The sequence below is a fragment of the Petromyzon marinus genome, chromosome 7, assembly GCF_048934315.1.
Source record: "Petromyzon marinus isolate PM22_M1 ecotype Great Lakes invasive population chromosome 7, UKy_Petmar_22M1.pri1.0, whole genome shotgun sequence".
In the NCBI taxonomy this organism is placed as follows: Eukaryota; Metazoa; Chordata; class Hyperoartia; order Petromyzontiformes; family Petromyzontidae; genus Petromyzon; species Petromyzon marinus.
In genome coordinates, this window is record NC_133673.1 from 2,273,300 (window position 1) to 2,293,459 (window position 20,160).

General features: G+C 44.3%; 1 protein-coding gene across 2 annotated transcripts in view; it reads left to right on the forward strand.

Annotated features, from left to right (window-relative positions):
* LOC142924011 (uncharacterized) overlaps nucleotides 1-20,160 on the forward strand; it is a 30,139-nt gene that overhangs the window by 2,048 nt on the left and 7,931 nt on the right. For both annotated transcript variants that reach the window (XM_076065254.1, XM_076065253.1), the window contains exon 2: nucleotides 11,516-11,648. In XM_076065254.1, coding sequence (XP_075921369.1) covers nucleotides 11,516-11,648 — 133 coding nt within the window. The remainder of the gene's footprint in view (nucleotides 1-11,515; nucleotides 11,649-20,160) is intronic.

Here is a 20,160-nt window from a genome sequence, read left to right on the forward strand (position 1 = left end):
TCACAGCACTTGCCCCAACAGTCTGTTAAGGCTACACAGGGGATATTTGTCTTTGTGGGGGGGGGGGGGGAGATGTAGTGGTTGGCACCGCAATGCGCTACGAACTCCCGTCACCCGGAGACCCGAGTTCGACTCCTGCCCAGCCAACATCGGTGTCAAGCGAATATCTCTACGCGGGCCTGGTGCCTCCCTTAGGTTGGCCTTAAATTAATGAGCATCCTGGCGTGGTGTTTCAACATCGGCACTGGGGGAGACAAAGACGGCCGGGCGTGGTGTTGGCCACCCACCTTCTTGTTCGACGTGTTGGTGCTCGCTAACGGCACTTTCCCCAACAGTCTGTTAAGTCTATAAGCGGGGAGGTCAATGTGTGGCAGAGTCTGATCTCTTAAACTCTACGCTGGTGTCACTTTAAATTCTTAATTAAAAGCGGTAACTTGTCCCCAGCAGTGGCTGTCCCATAGCGTTCAATTATCCGACCCTGTTGGACTCAATTTCACTGTTCATAATATAACAGCATCTAAACGCAGTACATTTAAACAAAAAAATATTGCCCCTTGATATTATTGCGTTACAAATTTTCACGGTGCCACTCACTGAAGCAGTCCTCAACGCGTTTAAAGTTGTGCTCTGTAATAATCAGGCTCGGATGAAGGTTATTGTCGGCCATAGCCTTCAGTGATGACCTTCTACATTTAGTGGCACTTCTGCCCAATGTTAAGACCGCCGCTGTAATTTTGCTGAAGCTGATTTTTTTTTAAAAAAAACCTCTTCGATCAACCATAGGACAACTTACATCGCCTTTGTCTACCCTTACATTGCTCGCTATTGAGAATGAGATTGTGCAAATAAGCACCATGTGAAGATGTTGCTGCTAATTTTGCAATTAAAAAAATCTCGAAAAGTTCATCACCGGTGTTAATTTCTCTCTCCCCTTATGAAAATGAAACGATTAACATTGACATGACTCTGCCTCTTTGCATAACCACTGCGCCTATCCTTGCTATATATAAATATATTTATTCAAGAAGATATATTGGTTACATGTTCGTATCATACAAAAAAAACATGGTCAATTTATGTTTTCTTAAGTTTTCGTAGGCCCTTTGCACAGTGCCTGCTTTTGGCCTTATTGGTTAATGCGGCCCTGGTAATAAGTGTAGGTCGTAGAGCGGCATATCCTCCGATAAATTCACCTTTAATTCACCTGATCTCGAAAGCTAAGCCTTGGTGGACAGTGCCTGTGGACGGGTGACCGCGGTACGCAAGGCACGCGTTGTACAGGCAGCAGCTACGCTGTTCTGTCAGCAGAGGGCGGTGCCGCAAATACTGTGCTGGAGTTATCCTCAAAGGCGTAGGACACATCCAAGCAGACGTTGCGAGAGCTGAAATAGCCACCATTCTTAAGAATGCTAAGAAACCCATTAGTAACATCAGCAAAAATGAACGCTCTGAACTCGCGAATTTAAAAAACAGAAGTGATATAGTCATCCTCTCAGCCGATAAAGGCAACGCTACTGTTATTATGGATAAAGATTCATACAACAAAATCCAGAATCTGCTCAACGATGGAAGTTACTCAAAAATAAAAAATGACCCTACTAATAGCCTAGCGATGAAAACCAAGAAGATCATCACAAGTTCGACCTCCCTAATCGACCCAACTAAACGTCCCTCCCTAAAACCTTCTGCTGCAAGACCCCCTAGATTCTATGGTCTTCCCAAGATTCATAAAGAAGGCACCCCACTACGACCCATCGTATCCACGATCAACTCCCCTACCTATAGACTAGCCCGTTTTCTGTCAGATACCTTGCTGCCTTTCACTGGCAAGACCGCCTCAGCAGTACTTAACTCAGCCCAATTGGTCTCTATGGTCAAAGACGTTGTACTGTCCCCTGACGATATCCTTCTCAGCTTCGATGTGGTCTCTTTGTTCACCAAGGTCCCAGTACCTGATACCATTGAAATAATTGAAAATTTGGTCCAACATGGACTAGACCCCGACACACCTGCACTGGTTAGGCACTGCCTCAACAATACCTACTTTATCTTCTTTGGTTCTTTCGGTAAAGTCACGTAGAATGAGAATAAAATAATGAATTGATAAAATAAAATAACACAATAATATTCTCACGACGTTTCGGCCACAACACAAGCGGCCTTCATCAGGTGAAGGGAGCGAGACTGTCTGGTAGGACAGCGCTGGAGTGAGAGAGCCACGTTCAGATCACGGCTTTTAAGCTGTGTGAGAGGAACAAAGAGCCTTGACGAAGGAATTAGCATAAAATTTAACATTGAAAAGGCTGAATGATTAGCTTGTGACTGGTCACAGAAATAGCTATGTTAAAAGTTAAAGCATACACATCCGCAGAGGCACCCATTGTTAAAAGGAATTAGCATAGAATTTAGCATTGAAATAGCTAAATTAAGGCATTCGCTTGTAACTGCTACAGAAATAGTTACGTTGAAGTCAGAGCATACACATTCACCGAGGCACTTAGTACAAATCAAAACAGGAGAATTTAGCATTGAAATAACTAGGCGAATTTAGCATTGAAATAACTGGGTGATTTGCTAGTGACTGGTCACAGAAATGACTACAAATCTGAGCTATTCACAGTACTATATAGTGAACCAATAAAAACTAAAATATAAATTACCTTCATGTTATCAATAAACTCTATATTCTCCAATCAGCTAAGCTACCAACCATAAGTCGTTATATATCACAATGCTATATGGCGAAAAAATGGGTGGATTCTTACCCTCAAATTTCCATACCACGGATAGCTACGGGCCCCGTTCAGACGGACGAGTTCGTCCATGGTCGGAACAGAGGAGGGGGAGAGAGACAGCTGCGAAGCCCTAGTATACTCCATGTTGTAAACCATACCATTAACCGTGGTGTGAGAGGTATTAAGAGGCAATGCTGGCGAAAGAGCTGCGGTCTGAAGGTCATCGTAAAATTACAATTAATTAAGAACAGAAATGATTTAACACATCTTTCCAGTGGTTACTGAGCCTGAATCCATCTTCTCGGTTGAAATTGTCTCTGTGCTTGTATATGTGAATGGCCTCATGAACGAATCTCTCATGGTAGCCAGTTGGTTTGCAAAGAACCTCCGTCTTGGAGAAGTCAATGTCATGTGAGCCCACTGAATTGTAACAGTGATCTGCCACGGCAGAGGAGTTCGTCTTACCGTGTTTCAAGTCTGCTTTATGTTCGCGGATGCGATCCGAGATATGTCTTTTGGTTTCTCCAATGTAGCTACTACCACAGAGGCACTTTAGTTTGTAAACGCCCGGGTACTGTATGTCTGGAAGAGCATCTTTTACAGATGGAACTAAATCACGGATTTTGTGTACTGTGTTGAATCGGACCTGGATCTTGTGTTTATTCAGGATTTTGGAGATCTTTTTAGTGACCCCTGCAATGTAGGGTAAGGTGATGGTTTTGAGTGGCTCCACAAGAGGATCCTTCTTCATGACTGGAGTGATGGCTTTGCGGATTGTGTAGTCGGAGTAGCCATTAGCCCTGAGAGCCTGGTGTACGTGTTTGAGTTCACTGGTAATGTGTTCCTGGTCGGAAATGCATTGGGCTCTATGGTATAGAGTCTTGATGAGGCAGTTCTTCTGGGATGGATGGTGGTGGGAATCCGGTTTCAAGTAAGCATCTGTATGGGTAGCTTTCCTGTAGACAGAGTGGCTCATTGAACCATCATGTCTCCTTTTAATTAAGACATCCAGAAAGGGTAGTTTGCCATCTTTTTCGACCTCCATGGTAAATCTGATGGCTGGGTGTATGGAATTGATGTGGTCGCGGAATTGGTCTAGAGCAGGCTGGCCATGTGGCCAGATGACAAAGGTGTCATCAACATACCTCTTCCATAAGGTCGGGCGTAGAGTGGCAGTCTGGATGGCGTCAGTTTCAAATTTTTCCATGAATACGTTGGCTACAACCGGAGATAGGGGGGAGCCCATTGGGGTGCCCTCAGTTTGTTTGTAGAAAGTTCCATTCCAGGTGAAGTATGTGTTGGTTAAGCAATGTCTCACCAGGGGGGGTACATCAGTATGCAGTCCTTGATGAACCAGGTCTTCAATGATAGCGATGGTGTCAGGTACCGGGACTTTGGTGAACAAGGACACCACATCAAAACTGACAAGCAGGTCGTTTGGGGACAGGGAAATGTCTTTGATTGTCGATACCAGGTGAGTAGAATTTAGTACCGCAGAGGTGGTTTTTCCAGTGAAAGGTCGCAGTATATCAGCCAGAAAACGTGCCAGTTTGTAGGTGGGGGAGCTGATAGTAGAGACGATGGGACGAAGGGGTGTATCTTCTTTGTGTATCTTTGGAAGGCCATATAATCTTGGTGGTCTGGCAGCAGAGGGTTTCAACAAGAACTGTTTGTTCTCATCAATTAATGCTGTTGAATCAGAGATAATTTTGTTCGTTTTGGTGACCAGGCTGTTGGTGGGATCTCTTTTTATTTTTGTATAGCTGCCATCGTTGAGTAGTTCTTGAATTTTGTTGTTATATTCTGTTTTGTCCATGATGACAGTGGCATTGCCTTTGTCGGCTGAGAGAACGACAATATCATCCCTCTTTTTTAATTGAGATAATTCAAAACGTTCGTCTTTGCTGATGTTGCTAGGTGGCAACTTAGCGTTTTTGAGGGTTGCAGCGATTTCAGATCTTGCTACGTCTGCAGAGATGTGACTCAAGCCCTTGAGTGCAACGTCGACATGGGCAATGATATCATTAACCGGTAAGTGTCTCGGTGTGACAGTACACAAAATCCGTGATTTAGTTCCATCTGTAAAAGATGCTCTTCCAGACATACAGTACCCGGGCGTTTACAAACTAAAGTGCCTCTGTGGTAGTAGCTACATTGGAGAAACCAAAAGACATATCTCGGATCGCATCCGCGAACATAAAGCAGACTTGAAACACGGTAAGACGAACTCCTCTGCCGTGGCAGATCACTGTTACAATTCAGTGGGCTCACATGACATTGACTTCTCCAAGACGGAGGTTCTTTGCAAACCAACTGGCTACCATGAGAGATTCGTTCATGAGGCCATTCACATATACAAGCACAGAGACAATTTCAACCGAGAAGATGGATTCAGGCTCAGTAACCACTGGAAAGATGTGTTAAATCATTTCTGTTCTTAATTAATTGTAATTTTACGATGACCTTCAGACCGCAGCTCTTTCGCCAGCATTGCCTCTTAATACCTCTCACACCACGGTTAATGGTATGGTTTACAACATGGAGTATACTAGGGCTTCGCAGCTGTCTCTCTCCCCCTCCTCTGTTCCGACCATGGACGAACTCGTCCGTCTGAACGGGGCCCGTAGCTATCCGTGGTATGGAAATTTGAGGGTAAGAATCCACCCATTTTTTCGCCATATAGCATTGTGATATATAACGACTTATGGTTGGTAGCTTAGCTGATTGGAGAATATAGAGTTTATTGATAACATGAAGGTAATTTATATTTTAGTTTTTATTGGTTCACTATATAGTACTGTGAATAGCTCAGATTTGTAGTCATTTCTGTGACCAGTCACTAGCAAATCACCCAGTTATTTCAATGCTAAATTCGCCTAGTTATTTCAATGCTAAATTCTCCTGTTTTGATTTGTACTAAGTGCCTCGGTGAATGTGTATGCTCTGACTTCAACGTAACTATTTCTGTAGCAGTTACAAGCGAACGCCTTAATTTAGCTATTTCAATGCTAAATTCTATGCTAATTCCTTTTAACAATGGGTGCCTCTGCGGATGTGTATGCTTTAACTTTTAACATAGCTATTTCTGTGACCAGTCACAAGCTAATCATTCAGCCTTTTCAATGCTAAATTTTATGCTAATTCCTTCGTCAAGGCTCTTTGTTCCTCTCACACAGCTTAAAAGCCGTGATCTGAACGTGGCTCTCTCACTCCAGCGCTGTCCTACCAGACAGTCTCGCTCCCTTCACCTGATGAAGGCCGCTTGTGTTGTGGCCGAAACGTCGTGAGAATATTATTGTGTTATTTTATTTTATCAATTCATTATTTTATTCTCATTCTACGTGACTTTACCGAAAGAACCAAAGAAGATGAATCATTGCAGTCACGAAAGCTTTAAATCGAAATAATACCTACTTTACTTGGAATGGCTCCTTCTACAAACAAAATGAGGGTACCCCCATGGGATCCCCCTTATCACCAGTGATAGCCAATATTTTCATGGAGAAATTTGAATCAGACGCCATCCAGACTTCCACCGTCAGACCTTCCCTGTGGAAGAGATATGTGGATGACACTTTCGTCATTTGGCCACATGGCCTCCCAGCTCTGAACCTTTTCCTACACCACATCAATTCCAGACATCCCGCCATCAAATTCACCATGGAAGTGGAGAAAAATGGCAAGCTACCATTCTTATATGTTCTGTTTGAGAGGAGACCTGATGGCTCATTGGGGCATTCTGTCTACAGGAAACCCACCCACACAGATTCCTACTTGAAACCTGATTCCCACCACCACCCAGCCCAAAATAATTATCTCATCAAAATTGTATACCATAGGGCTCATTGCATTTCAGATCAACACCACCTGACCAGTGAATTAAAACCTGGCCTCAAAAGGAATGGTTACGCTGACCGTACCATCCGCCAAGCTGTTTCTCCCTCCATACAGAAACAACCACTTGATACTCCGGTCAAAACCATCATACTACCATATATAGCAGGCATTACTAAAAAGATTTCCAAAATTCTAAACAAACACAAGATCCAGGTCCGGTTCAATACAGTACCCAAAATTCGTGATCTGATCCCATCCATGAAGGATGGCATTCCTGACTTACAGTACCCCGGGGTTTAAAATTTGAGTTGTACCTGCGGTGATTGCTATATCGGGGAGACAAAGCGACATGTCTCTGACCGAATTCGCGAGGACAAATCAGATTTGAAACACGGCAAAACGAATTCTTCTGCCGTGGCTGATCACTGTTACAACGCTGTGGGTGATCACGATATAATTTTCTCCAATACCAAGGTTCTTTGCAAACCCACGGGTTTTTATCAGAGATTTGTTCACGAGGCAATTCAGATCTACAAACACAGACTCAATTTCAACCGAGAAGATGGCTTCAAATTAAGCAACCATTGGAAAGATATTCTAAATCGAACTAAACATTAAACAAATTTCAATGGTACAGTATATTTTTCAAGTAGTTGTACCCCAAACTTTCGCAGCTCTTATAAATTCCCTTTTCACACCATCAATAGGTAAACTCCCCCCCCCCCCCGCGCCAAACGGCAAGTCCACCGGCACGTACACCACCTCTTTTCTAAAATCGGCCAATCAAATGCTAATTTTTATGCTAATTTATTTGTCAGGACACCTTGTTTGCTCGCACACAGCTTAAAGGTCCGCGGTTTGAGCGTGGTTGTGTTTCGCTAAATTCTCCTGTTTGATTTGTACTAGGTGCCTCGGTGAATGTATATGCTCTGACTTTAACATAGCTATTTCTGTGACCAGTTACAAGCTAATCACTCAGCTATTTCAATGCTAAATTCTATGCTAATTCCCTTGTCAAGGGGTGCCTTTGCGGATGTGTATGATTTAACTTTAACATAGCCATTTCTGTGACCGGTCACAAGCTAATCACTCAGCCATTTCAATGCTAAATTATATGGTAATTCCTTTGTCAAGGTGCTTTGTTTCTTCTCACACAGCTTAAAGGTCGTGATCTGAGCGTGGCTTTTTTTCACTCCAGCGCTGTCCTCCAGACAGTCTCGTCCCTTCACCTGATGAAGGCCGCTTGTGTTGTGGTCGAAACGTCGTGATTTTTGTTATTTTATTTTTTACCTACGTGACTTTACCCAATAGAACCAGAGAGTATGGATCCTTGCAGTCACGAAAGCTTTAAATCTAGAATTGGAGTTATCCTCCCCGCCTTCACCAGCAACACGCACGGGGATCAGCGTGGGTGAAACCCATACTTACTATATATAGCCAATAGTCAAATAACCCTAACGACCAGGAATCGTGCGGCTATGCCCTATATACATCGGTGGATTGGTAAAAAGGGATTTACCGACACCAGAGTAGGGCAAGTTGGCTTCTCAGTTATCCAGTTAATGCGTCACATTTCGGACAAAACAACTGCTTTCAATATTAACGAGTGTGTATTTTGATACCCATGTATCGATAACATTAACGAGTGTGTATTTTGATACCCATGTATCGATAATATTAACGAGTGTGTATTCTGATACCCATGTATCGATAATATTAACGAGTGTGTATTCTGATACCCATGTATCGATAATATTAACGAGTGTGTATTCTGATACCCATGTATCGATAATATTAACGAGTGTGTATTCTAATACCCATGTATCGATAATATTAACGAGTGTGTATTCTGATACCCATGTATCGATGGTTTTTACCCAACCCCAGCTGTAGGCTGATGTATCAAATAGTTGTTTTCTATCTATGTTTACATGGTCAAACAATATTATGTACACTGCTTAAGTATTTATATATAAAATTCGCAATTGTGATCGGTATTAAAAGAAAAAAAACTGTTGAGGTCGATACGGATGCAGGGCCAGATTAAGGCACGGGGGCTTTAGGGGCTGTAGCCCAGGGGCCTCCAGAGATGAAGTGAAACGTTTTTTTTATTTGTGAATGCTGAATTGTATTTGTTGTTAGCCTTGTAAAAATATATGATGTTTTTCTTTAACTTTGTTTTCCTTTTGAAAATATTGCTGGGGGCCTCACAGTGCCTGTAGCCCAGGGGCCTCACAGTACCTGTAGCCCAGGGGCCTACAAAACCTTAGTCCGGTCCTGTACGAATGCTGAGCACAATCAAGGTGTGTGGAATAAGAACCCCTTTGCTAAAGAGTCCCTTACATGGAGTGGCCCTTCACAGTGTTAAGAGTGGTCAGGTAAGGTAATGTAAAACTGAAGTAACCTGTTATGAAAAGCATGCTGTATTTCGATCTGCATGTAACATAAAGTTCAGATGCGCAGATTTGCCTACGTTGGAAGAAAAACACGGGTGGTAGTTTTTTTTGTACAGTACTAACGTAAAACAAATGAGATAAGGATGTACGACATAATCTTTGTTTTTTTCGGTAAAGTCACGTATGAATATTAAATAATAAAATAACATAATAGCGTACGACGTTTCGGTTGCAACACAAGCAGCCATCATCAGGTACAGAAGAGCTAAATTTAAGAGAGAGGGGAAACACATAACCCCAGATGTATACACAGACACCCAAGTAGAGGGAACTAACACCGACACAATAGGGGACACAGAGAGAGAAGCATACCAAACAGAGTTTAGCAGAATTTGGAAACCATATAAAGCAACACAGACGGTCGGTCAAAACACAACGCATAGCCTGGTTGATTACGTTATTTCAAAGATTGCTAAATTGCAAGTTAAGTAACCTGTTATGAAAAGCATGCTGCATTTCGATTTGCATGTAACATAAAGTTCAGATGCGCACATTTGCCTACGTTGGAAGAAAAACACGGGTGGTAGTTTTTTTGTTGTACAGTACTAACGTAAAACAAATGAGATATGGATGTACGACATGTACAACTTTTTTTGAAGTCTTACGATAAAAAGTATATATATTGTATATGTTTTATTTGATTTAGCACTACAAGTGGAAACTATTGGCCACGTAAATATACTCGACGAAGGCCCCCAGTGTTGTGTCACTTATGGGGGTTGCTTGACCATAGCTCTCTGCATTGGTGAGTGGACTTAGGTCAGGGGTCGGCATCCAAAATAAAACCTATATTTCAAGGGCCGCAATGCATTGTGGGTGAACATGAGACGGTGGTGGTCCTTAATCAATAGCGGTCACGAAGCAGTTCCTTCAAGAGCCGCAGGTTGCCGACCCCTCGGTGTTATCCACCAGTGATCAGGAAAACTCACCCGGGTGGTTGTCTTTGTAGCACGGTGCGCTGCCCAGTGTGTCACACCGCTCCACCCCCCTTCAACAAAATAGCGGACTGTTCACTGGCCAGCGTTGTGAAGTTTGGTCTAGTAACTCCCCATGAGTGACGCAAACATTTTGAGGCCCATCATGCATCAGTCGATTTGACAATGGCTTGGAATGTATCGAGCCGGGCAGTGGTTGAGACGCGCCTGTATAACCGGCACTACTGTGGGGGCAGCGAGGGTTACTGGAACATGTAAATGTTGCGAAATTCCCTTCTCCGTGGGCGTAGAGGAAGAGCCAACATATGCTTGCGTTGCCAGGAAAATGCAGAACAGAACACATATGAACCCCACCTGTTCCGTCTGCATCAGTGTTCCTCTGGATAATCTGTTTTCCTTCCACACGCAAACGCTCATGAATTGGCTGATAACTAGTTGGAGCTGGCTGATAACTAGTTGGAGCTGGCTGATAACTAGTTGGAGCTGGCTGATAACTAGTTGGAGCTGGCTGATAACTAGTTGGAGCTGGCTGATAACTAGTTGGAGCTGGCTGATAACTAGTTGGAGCTGCCGACAATAATCTTAAAGATAATGTTCTAGAGCTGTATTTTGACAAATATTTACAAAAATATGGCCGTGGAAAAGACAACTCAAAAGACATCAGTAATTAAATGGATCAAATGGATTATATAAGGAGGTGGATTGAATCAGGATGGAGTGCTTCAGAAAAGTTGAACATTAAAATAAACCGAAGCAAGCCAATCAATGTGTCTGAAAAAAAAGTGTTCAAGCAGTTGTCAGCGATGACACATGGATCAGTTACATGAACACTTGGCAAGGAAAATGGAACGAAAAATGTGAAAAGTAAACAGAGACGCACGAATAGATGAATGCTGAGAATTATACTGAGAGACATAAAAAATAACCTAGGAGTCAACTGAGGATGTGTGACTTCGTTGACCACGACTGTTAGAATTATGATTTTCTTAAGACTAAATCTGGCAGTAGACAAACAATGTCTACTAATATTCTACTGGACAAGCAGTGGTGACATGTCTAGCATCTGTAAATGAGACCAGCTATTTGTTTCGAACATATTGCAGCAAATATGTTCAGAATGGACAAACTAGTGTTCTGAACTTAATTTGGCTACATTTTCAGACGTCACAATTAAAACATCAGTTTTACTTTCGTGTGATGAATTCTACAGTGACAGAGTGGGTGTGTAAGGGCTACCCACCGACTGTGTAGGCCACAGTGGGGACAGATTCCAAAGTAGGATGCTTCCCGAAGAGTCTTAAATCTGCGTGAGGCTCTCCTTGAGATATAAAAGACGCGTGTCTCTTCATTTATTTAGCTAACAACAACAGCTCCACACTGCCAAATAAAGAATACGTTTCTTGGTTCCACAATTATTATTCTACGGTATGTTTTAATACAATTGCGAGCTCACCTGCACCTGATCTATTTTAATTGTCATTAATCGTATCACATTTCTCGGTATAAATCTACACTCTGAGCTAACATCTAAACACCTTCTCTTTTCCACAAGGACACTGTGAGGCATCTGCGTTTCTGCCAAAGCCCCGGAATCTGAAGGTTGACATCGTGAATTTCTACACTGACTTGACGTGGGAGTCAGGCGTGGATACACCTGAAGGGACTCAATACATCGTTCAGTACAGGTGAGTGTTGTCACGATAACAATAAGCTGTATTCTTTGGGTCTTTCGGTAAAGTCACATAGATAGGTTCAAGGAAAATAACAAAAAACTACTACGTTTCGATCGCAACTCAAGCGACTGCAGTCACGACAGCTGCAGCCACGAAAGCTTTAAGTCAAGACAATAAACTGCAAACAATAACTGCAGAGAACATCTATAATACCTATAGAGAAGTGTATAGTGCAGTGGTTCTCATCCTTTGTTTGGCTCCTGCTCTACTCCCTTTATTGAATTTTGATTCAACCGAGTAACCCCACTTGCCTGACCCAACACGGTTCTGATAAATAAATGTATGAATAACACACATCAATATTTTAACCATTTGTCCATTTTGTGACTAGCTAGTAACTGCAAGCGAATATAAAAGAATGGACTCTCTGCACACATGACGTAATTTGTTCACGTTCGCTGGTTACTCTTGGAAACGGCATTGTTTATGATCAATGAATTAATACAAATTTATTTTATATCGTTATAAGTTACCATATGGATTTAAATGTAATCGTAGTTATTTAATATTGGCAGATTCCTAAATGAGTATTCACGATGACTCTCATGCATGGTATTATTTCACATATTTATAAATCACCTCGCGTACCCCCAGGGGTCTGCGTACCCCCCGGTTGAGAACCACTGGTATAGTGTGAAGTCTCCACATAGCCCTCTCCCCCTCCTTTAGAACATTTTCTGAACCTCTCTTAGAGCACGTGCATAAAAAGTCTCGAGGCTGTATTCCCTGGAGACTTTCTCCACAGCTTCCTCTCCAAATAGTCGCTAAAATCCCCCCACCCATGAATTTCTCTGAGACCCCCAGCCTGCCCATAATCTCACGAGCCCACCATCTCTAGAGCAGCGGTTCTTCTTAACCTGGGGTGCACGCACCCCCTGGGGCTGCGAGATGCCCTTTCTGGGGGTGTGAGACATGGCCAGATTTTTTTTTCGAAGGTAAATAATCGAAAACTCTAATTAAGCACGGGCACGTGAGTACAACTACTTAGTTTCATTAAAGCCGATGTAGTTATTAACATTGTAAATGTTTTTACGCTTGAGAACCAAAGGGGTACAAGGCTGCAGTAAAGGTTAAGAAGCACTGATCTGTAGGGTATCTCTGGAACCCCTTTCAATCGACTCTCTTAGCCCCATAATGGGACTCTCTCTGCTGAGTCTGTACGGCTCCGCAGGAAGGGAATCCTGTAAAGCACTCGTTGAAAGTGCATGCTTGCCGCAAAGAGGAAACAAAACCCACTGAATTGTCTGAGTGAGGATCTAGATTTGAAGTTTTTGTGGCTGCAGGGATCCATACTCTTTGGTTCTTTCGGTAAAGTCACGTAGGTATAAAATAAATAAAATCACGACGTTTCTATTGCAACACAAGCGGCCGTCATCAGGTGGAACAGATACAGCAGGAGAACTGGAACAGATACAGCAGGAGAACTGGAACAGATACAGCAGGAGAACTGGAACAGATACAGCAGGAGAACTGGAACAGATACAGCAGGAGAAATGCTGTATCTGTTCCACCTGATGACGGTCGCTTGTGTTGCGATTGAAACGTCGTGATTTAATTTATTTTATTTTATACCTACGTGACTTTACCGAAAGAACCAAAGAGTACGGAGTGAGGATGTAGTGGGTTTTTTTTGTGTGTTCAGGATTTGAATTAATCACAGGGAATCCCAAGAACTTAGCTATGAATTAATGCAGCATAAACTAAACGGGTACTTCATATTCTTAGTTCTTTCGGTAAAGTCACGTTGAAGGGAAACAATACAATAATAAAATATATAAAACAATAAAAATTCTCACGACGTTTCGACCATAACACAAACGGTCGTCTTCAGGTGTGATATGGTCGAAACGTCGTGAGAATTTTTATTGTTTTATATATATTTTATTATTTTATTGTTTCCCTTCAACGTGACTTTACCGAAAGAACTAAGAATATGAATTACTGCAGTCACGAAAGCTTTAAATCACAATTTAAACGGGTACTGTCAGATGCATGTAAATAGTTCAGAGGTCAGAGTCTATGCTGCAGCATTTGTGCTGCATGGGTTAGAGTCCATGCACTCCCTCAAAAGGTATGTTTGCTGTATTATGTACAGTGAGGGAAAAAAGTATTTGATCCCCTGCTGATTTTGTACGTTTGCCCACTGACAAAGAAATGATCAGTCTATAATTTTCATGGTAGGTTTATTTGATCAGTGAGAGACAGAATAACAACAAAAATCCAGAAAAACGCATGTCAAAAATGTTATAAGTTGATTTGCATTTTAATGAGGGAAATAAGTATTTGACCCCCTCTCAATGAGAAAGATTTCTGGCTCCCAGGTGTCTTTTATACAAGTAACGAGCTGAGATTAGGAGCACACTCTTAAAGGGAGTGCTCCTAATCTCAGCTTGTTACCTGTATAAAAGACACCTGTCCACAGAAGCAATCAATCAATCAATCAGATTCCAAACTCTCCACCATGGCCAAGACCAAAGAGCTCTCCAACGATGTCAGGGACAAGTTTGTAGACCCACACAAGGCTGGAATGGGCTACAAGACCATTGCCAAGCAGCTTGGTGAGAAGGTGACAACAGTTGGTGCGATTATTCGCAAATGGAAGAAACACAAAAGAACTGTCATTCTCCCTCGGCCTGGGGCTCCATGCAAGATCTCACCTTGTGGAGTTGCAATGCTCATGAGAACGGTGAGGAATCAGCCCAGAACTACACGGGAGGATCTTGTCAATGATCTCAAGGCAGCTGGAACCATAGTCACCAAGAAAACAATTGGTAACACACTACGCTGTGAAGGACTGAAATCCTGCAGCGCCCGCAAGGTCCCCCTGCTCAAGAAAGCACATATACATGCCCGTCTGAAGTTTGCCAATGAAAATCTGAATGATTCAGAGGACAACTGGGTGAAAGTGTTGTGGTCAGATGAGACCAAAATGGAGCTCTTTGGCATCAAACTCAACTCGCCGTGTTTGGAGGAGGAGGAATACTGCCTATGACCCCAAGAACACCATTCCCACCGTCAAACATGGAGGTGGAAACATTATGCTTTGGGGGTGTTTTTCTGCTAAGGCGACAGGACAACTTCACCGCATCAAAGGGACGATGGACGGGGCCATGTACCATCAAATCTTGGGTGAGAACCTCCTTCCCACAGCCAGGGCATTGAAAATGGGTCGTGGATGGGTATTCCAGCATGACAATGACCCATAACACACAGCCAAGGCAACAAAGGAGTGGCTCAAAAAGAAGCACATTAAGGTCCTGGAGTGGCCTAGCCAGTCTCAAGACCTTAATCCCATAGAAAATCTGTGGAGGGAGCTGAAGGTTCTAGTTGCGAAACGTCAGAAACCTTAATGACTTGGAGAAGATCTGCAAAGAGGAGTGAGACAAAATCCCTTCTGAGATGTGTGCAAACCTGGTGGCCAACTACAAGAAACGTCTGACCTTTCTGATTGCCAACAAGGGTTTGGCCATCAAGTACTAAGTCATGTTTTGCAGAGGGGTCAAATACTTATTTCCCTCATTAAAATGCAAATCAATTTATAAAATTTTTGACATGCTGGATTTTTTTGTTGTTATTCTGTCTCTCACTGTTCAAATAAACCTACCATTAAAATTATAGACTGATCATTTCTTTGTCAGTGGGCAAACGTACAAAATCAGCAGGGGATCAAATACTTTTTCCCTCACTGTAACAACCCCTTTCTACAACCCGTGGAAGCCCAGCTGCTTATAAGATAGTGAGATGAATCAACAGCCCTTATAACAGCTGTTCAGATTAGGTCATTTGCACACTTTATCGAAATAACCTCTCAACAGTTAAGTTTCATTTTACATGAGCTGATGACGTTTTATGTTGGTTAAATATTCTGCCAGTGCACTACTCTTTTCAGTTCCGTCTCTGAAATTCCTGCTGACCAATACCGTCAGAATTCTAGACATTTAAATAACAGATTTGTCAACTGTATTTGGTAAGGAAACATCTATATATTTTACCCGATGTAAATAATACCGGCTTTACAATTATGATCGTTTTACACTGCATACATGTAATGTGTGTACTAATTTTGGGAATAAAAAATATATTTAAGGTAGCAAAGCCGCATGAGAGGCCTCTTAGAGGAAGGTACGACCCAAATAAACTATTGTTGTTAGAGTGGAACTCTTCTTAATTATGTTTAAGTGGGGCAGCTTTTTGCAAAAGAGATAATTAGTAGTTTTGTAGAGGAGGTCTCATCATGTACTCGCTCCAAGCTAATCAACATAAACACGAGCAACATCGTCGCACAAGTTCAGACATCATCCCTCAAGGTCAGACATCGTCCCACAAGCTCAGATATCATCCCACAAGCTCAGACATCGTACCTTAAGCTCAGACATTGTCCCACATGCTCAGACATCATCCCACAAGTTCAGACATCATCCCACACGTTCAGACATCGTCCCACAAGCTCAGACATCGTCCCACAAGCAACATTTTCCCACAAGTTCAGACATTGTCTCTCAAGCTCAGACATTGTCCCACAAGCTCAAACATCATCCCACAAGCTCAGACATCATCCTGCAAGCTCAGACATTGTCCTGCAAGTTTATGTCCGTGAGCCAGATGGCCCTGGCTACACGAAGCCACAACTTCCTCGGTGAGCTGGAGGCCACTTTCAACTCCGACCATGGTGGCAAGCTATTAACTCCCTCACCTGATATGCAGGCGGTTGTGGTTTTGATGCCGACCCTGACGTCCGCTATATATTTGGAGTTTGCTGTGTTTCTCTCTTCCCATGGTCACATGGATTTTTCTCCGCGTCCTCCGGTTTTTCCCTCCACATTTAGAAACATGCGTTTTGAGTATTTGGCTGCTATACATATCCACGTGATAAGCCACTTTGTTGAGCGATTATTTGTGGCCATGTCTCTTCTGAGAAGAGCTGTATAGCTCAGTGGGCCTTACCTTATGAAATAAAAAATATTTAAAATCTCTTTTAATTGTTTTACTATCAATGCGGAGTACTTCCCATAGTGGTGAAACTTAATCCGAGGAAATCTAGTCTCGGCGTTTCATTCGGACAACACCGCTGACGCCGCAATTGATGTGACCTTTTGTGGCGAAAAGGTGCAACGTGGTCTGACACCAACACACTGGACTAATGAACACCTGGAATAGACTGCCGGTATAACTAAGATAAGGGTGAATGTCTTTCAAAATTATCCAGTACGAGCTGGGGGGCAGATGCCTCGGTTCTTCATGCATGGGCCACTGCCCTGGTGTAATCAATTGCGCCCCAGTTTGGTGAAAAAGATGTCACGTTTGACTCACTGGCACCAAACTTAAGATCGCGATGCGGACTATCACAGAAACAAAAAAATTAACATCAGTGTCTTGGCTTCATGCGTTGCCCAATATCGCACCACCATCACCAGCTGTACGCTGGGATGCTGCCACACTCTGTGAGCGGCACTGATCAGAAGCCGACACCCAATTCTGCTCATCAACGATGATCAGGTTCAACGTCCCATGCCCATGGCTTCGATCCAGAAGGCCTGCATCACAGTCACACTTTGCATGACCTGATTGTTTAGCATCGACACGGCATGGATCAATTCGTTTGTTTAGAGCAATGTGCCCTACAAACACCGGATTGGCACCCCCACTTTGAACTTCCATGGAAACAATGGGCTGCACTTGCCCATATCCGCACAAATTACAGAAGATGCGGACACATAGTGTACAAGATAAAAATTAAAGACTCTCCTGTGCGCGACTGTGGTTACAAATTTGTGAACTGTGAACTGCGTAACTTTGCACGGGCCCCCACATGCACGTGGGTGAGTCTGCATTTCACCAACTCCCAGACAAAGTGATTGATTGGCTAAATAACTTACACCTGAATGTATAATACGTTGCTCTGCATAGGCCTTCTAAAAGATGAGCAAAAGGTGAAAAGTGTAGCTTGGTATGCTTGTGCAACCGTAATTCTAGGCCTCGGCAAGGTAAATTAATTTACTCTTTTTACCAGGTAAAAGGGTAAAGGGTAAAGGTGTCGACCATGCCAAGGGGTAAGGTAAAGGGTAGGGTAAAGGTAGCGGGGAAGAATTACCCAGGAGGGTAAAGGTAGCGCAAAGTATTACACGGCAAATACCTTGTTTACCGCTAAAAGCTCCTTGGCACAGTCCATGGCCTCCATTTTTAATTGCGATCAGTGATGTAGGACCAGATGGAGACGGACCACGTTCTTGAGGTAGAGGATGAGGTCGAAGATGCCAGCAATGGCATTTTTGGGGTCGCTGTGAACAGCAATCGAAAGAGGCAGCGAATGCATTTCCGTGGGAGCACACGCACGATTGGATGGAGGGTGATCCTCATGTGCAGCAAGGAGAGCGGCAGTGCATGCACTGCTGTAAGTGGTTTTCCTCCCACACGAATGCAAGGTCGGGACGTCGGCGTCGGCGAGCCGCCTAATACAGCAAATGCTGAGCCGGCCAGCAATCCTGGATTGCTTCATTGGTAAAGTTTGAGAATGCAGGGTTGATTTTGTTATCCAAGGTGCAATCTCTTTGCGAGCCGTCGGCAGCGACAAGTTCAAGACCTTGGTCCACACATTGACGCAGGGATACGAGGGCCTGTCGACCCGTATCATCATTCGCAGGATTGTCGAGCATCACGCCATCATGCTGCCCATCGTCGGGGCGTTCTTCTCCAACCTGGACGTCACCATCCTCGCTCACCATCAACGGTTGGTCGAACCGCAACCTGAAGGGATTTTGGATAATCATGGTGCACTGGATCGACACCAAATCTGTTGCTTCGAAATCTACGCTGCTGACGATCGTCGATGTGCAGTCCAGAAGGGGTGTTGGCAAGCACATTGGCACCACTCTGTTTGAGCACCTCCAAAGCCTCGGGCACAATGTCTCGACCAAGCTGCTCGCTGTCACCAGCGACAGTGGCTCCGATGCGATCAGTGCTCTCAAGACGTTGTTCACCCTGGTCAACGCGGACGCCGGATATGAGCAGTTGCGGGCTTGCCACCATATTCAGATCATTCGGTCCAGATCGGCGTCGTCCAAGTTCTCAAACTGATCAAGTCGACCAATGCCGAACTGCGCAAGGCGCTCGTCGATATCAGGCGCAGCAAGGTCGTCCGGCAGTCGTACCGCCGCGAGGCCGAGATCGTCAAGCTCGCCAACAAGGAGCCGACGCACCAGGACTCACCGACCAGGTGGAATTCGATGTTTGACGTGGGCGACGACGCCATCGAAAAGCGTGTCCCATTGGACATTATCATGGCGCGCTTCCAGGATGTGATTGGCGTCGGTGCTTTCTCTGACGTGCAGTGGGCAAACATCGCGGGCGTGACAGCATTCCTGCGAATGCCGCGCCAGGTTATGACCTCGTTGACGGCGGAACGCAAGTCGACATTGGATCTCGTGCCGGTGACGATGGAGCACCTGATCCATCATTGCGATCGCGGTGAAGCCGCTCTTAGAGCGATCGATGAGTCCTTGACCGCGACGGGGATGAAGGCCGAGCTGGTGCGGTACCGTGACTTCCTGGTTCAGGAACCCGCCATTGTGGCGTCCTACTTGAATCCACAGCTGCCGAAAAGGACAGATCACGACGAGCTGGCTACACTGAAGGCCACGATCCGCTCTGTCCTGCAGCATCACTACTCGGACGTGCTCGTGATCCCGCCGACGGCAGTCGCTGCCCACATGGAGGGGGGATCGCTATTCAGCGCCCTGTTCAGCAACGTCGGCAGCTCCGTCGACGACGGCGATGAAGTCGATCGTTTTATGAGCATGGGCGTCACGACCGCCGGCACCTTCATTGACGTAATACAGTGGTGATCTCCCCGCAAAGAGCTGCTCCCTGCCCACTACAAGATGGCCTGCGACTACTTGGGAGCGCCGGCGACGTCAACTCCCTGCGAACGCGCGAATAGCGGAGCTGGGCGGGAGTTGTTCACGCGCGTTCGGCAGTCACTGTCGTCGACGCTCTTCATCCAGTCCATGTGCTTGCGCTCGTGGATCGCGGCCTGCTGCCTGAAGGTCCTGTCTAACCGGGCCGGAGCGGCGCAGGATCTTATTGCCCGTCGTTCGTCCGAGGACGACGGCAATGACGAATTTAATCAGGTTGTTGATGAGATCGTTATCGACCAAGACGACTGGGACAAGGAGGTTATGGATGACGGTGTCATCGACAGCCTCAATGCCCAATTCGAGAGTATTATATATTAATAAAGCGCTCTACCTAGCATTTACCTGTTATAAACCTGTTTCATGTGCAGTACCCCAGTAATTACCCTGTAATCGGGTCATTTGTATGGGGTAAGGTTAAAAGGTAGGGTAAAGGTAGGCTCGTTGTTTTTACCTTTTACTTTTTACCTTACCTTGCCGAGGCCTACTTAATTCTAAACGGGAATGTATGGACAATGATGTTGATTGAATTGATACATTTGTAAATGATAATG